General features: G+C 61.9%; 1 protein-coding gene across 1 annotated transcript in view; it reads right to left on the bottom strand.

Moving 5' to 3' along the window:
* Positions 1-72: 72 nt before the first annotated feature.
* The window catches only part of MNEG_9076 (DNA-directed RNA polymerase II subunit E), a gene marked incomplete at both ends in the record, with an annotated part of 2,308 nt that continues 1,463 nt past the window's right edge, over positions 73-917 (bottom strand). The window contains 2 exons of the mRNA XM_014042453.1: positions 73-75; positions 350-496. Of these exons, the coding sequence (XP_013897907.1) occupies positions 73-75; positions 350-496 (150 nt within the window). The remainder of the gene's footprint in view (positions 76-349; positions 497-917) is intronic.

Below are 917 nucleotides of genomic sequence, written 5' to 3'. Positions count from 1 at the left end.
GGGGGTGGGCTGTGGGGGAGAGGCAGACCGCGTGGATGTTTGTGGTGGTGTTCACGCGGAGGATGGTGCGAATCACTGCGCGGTTGGGGGCAGTGTTTGGGTGGATCACGGTGCGACCGGCGAGCGGGGAGGTGGTGGTCCAATTGCTGCTCACGTTCATGCACACGCACACATGGAAGTTTGCGCATAGGCCTGTGCATGCACTTGCATGCGCAAGTATTCACGTACACCCTCTCTCGCATATATGCGCCGCATGCACCCTCTCACCCCCACACACTAACAAACACACACACACACATACACGCACACACACACACACACACACACACACGACCGAGCGCGCGCGCACCTGTATGCGTGGCAGCTGCGCCTCCTTGACCTTGTATCGCGCCAGCAGGGTGGCCTTCTCCGCGGGTGACAGGATGCGGTGCGACGGCACCAGCGTGTGCTTAGTAATGTTGACCAGCAGCTCCGCCTCCGTGAACACCTCCATCACCTGGGGGCGGCGATGACGACGAAGATTATGATGAGTATGATGATGGCACGACGGCGACAATGGTGTTGATGAGGGGACAGCAATTCAGCGATGGCAAGAGGCGCCACCACACACCCCCCGTTGTGGGGGGAAAGGGGGGGTTGTGTTTGTGGCAAGTGCGCCACACCAGGTGGGGGGGGGGGGGCATAAAGTGAGGCTGATGCGAGAGACAGTGGGCGCGGCCCCCTGCCCAAGGGCCACCCCTCGCCGATGCAGCAGTATACGCGGGGGCAGCAACGAGGGCAGTTACAGGCTTCTGCGGCAGCGATATGTGCAGGGACCACCAGGAACCACCCGGCAGCCGCTCCCTCCCCCACCCACACCCACACCCACACCCACACCCACACCCACACACACACACACACACACACACACACACACA

The sequence above is a fragment of the Monoraphidium neglectum genome, assembly GCF_000611645.1.
Source record: "Monoraphidium neglectum strain SAG 48.87 unplaced genomic scaffold scaffold01811, whole genome shotgun sequence".
In the NCBI taxonomy this organism is placed as follows: domain Eukaryota; kingdom Viridiplantae; phylum Chlorophyta; class Chlorophyceae; order Sphaeropleales; family Selenastraceae; genus Monoraphidium; species Monoraphidium neglectum.
The sequence above is the reverse complement of the archived record's forward strand: the minus strand, read 5'-3'. Positions and strand labels throughout refer to the sequence as shown.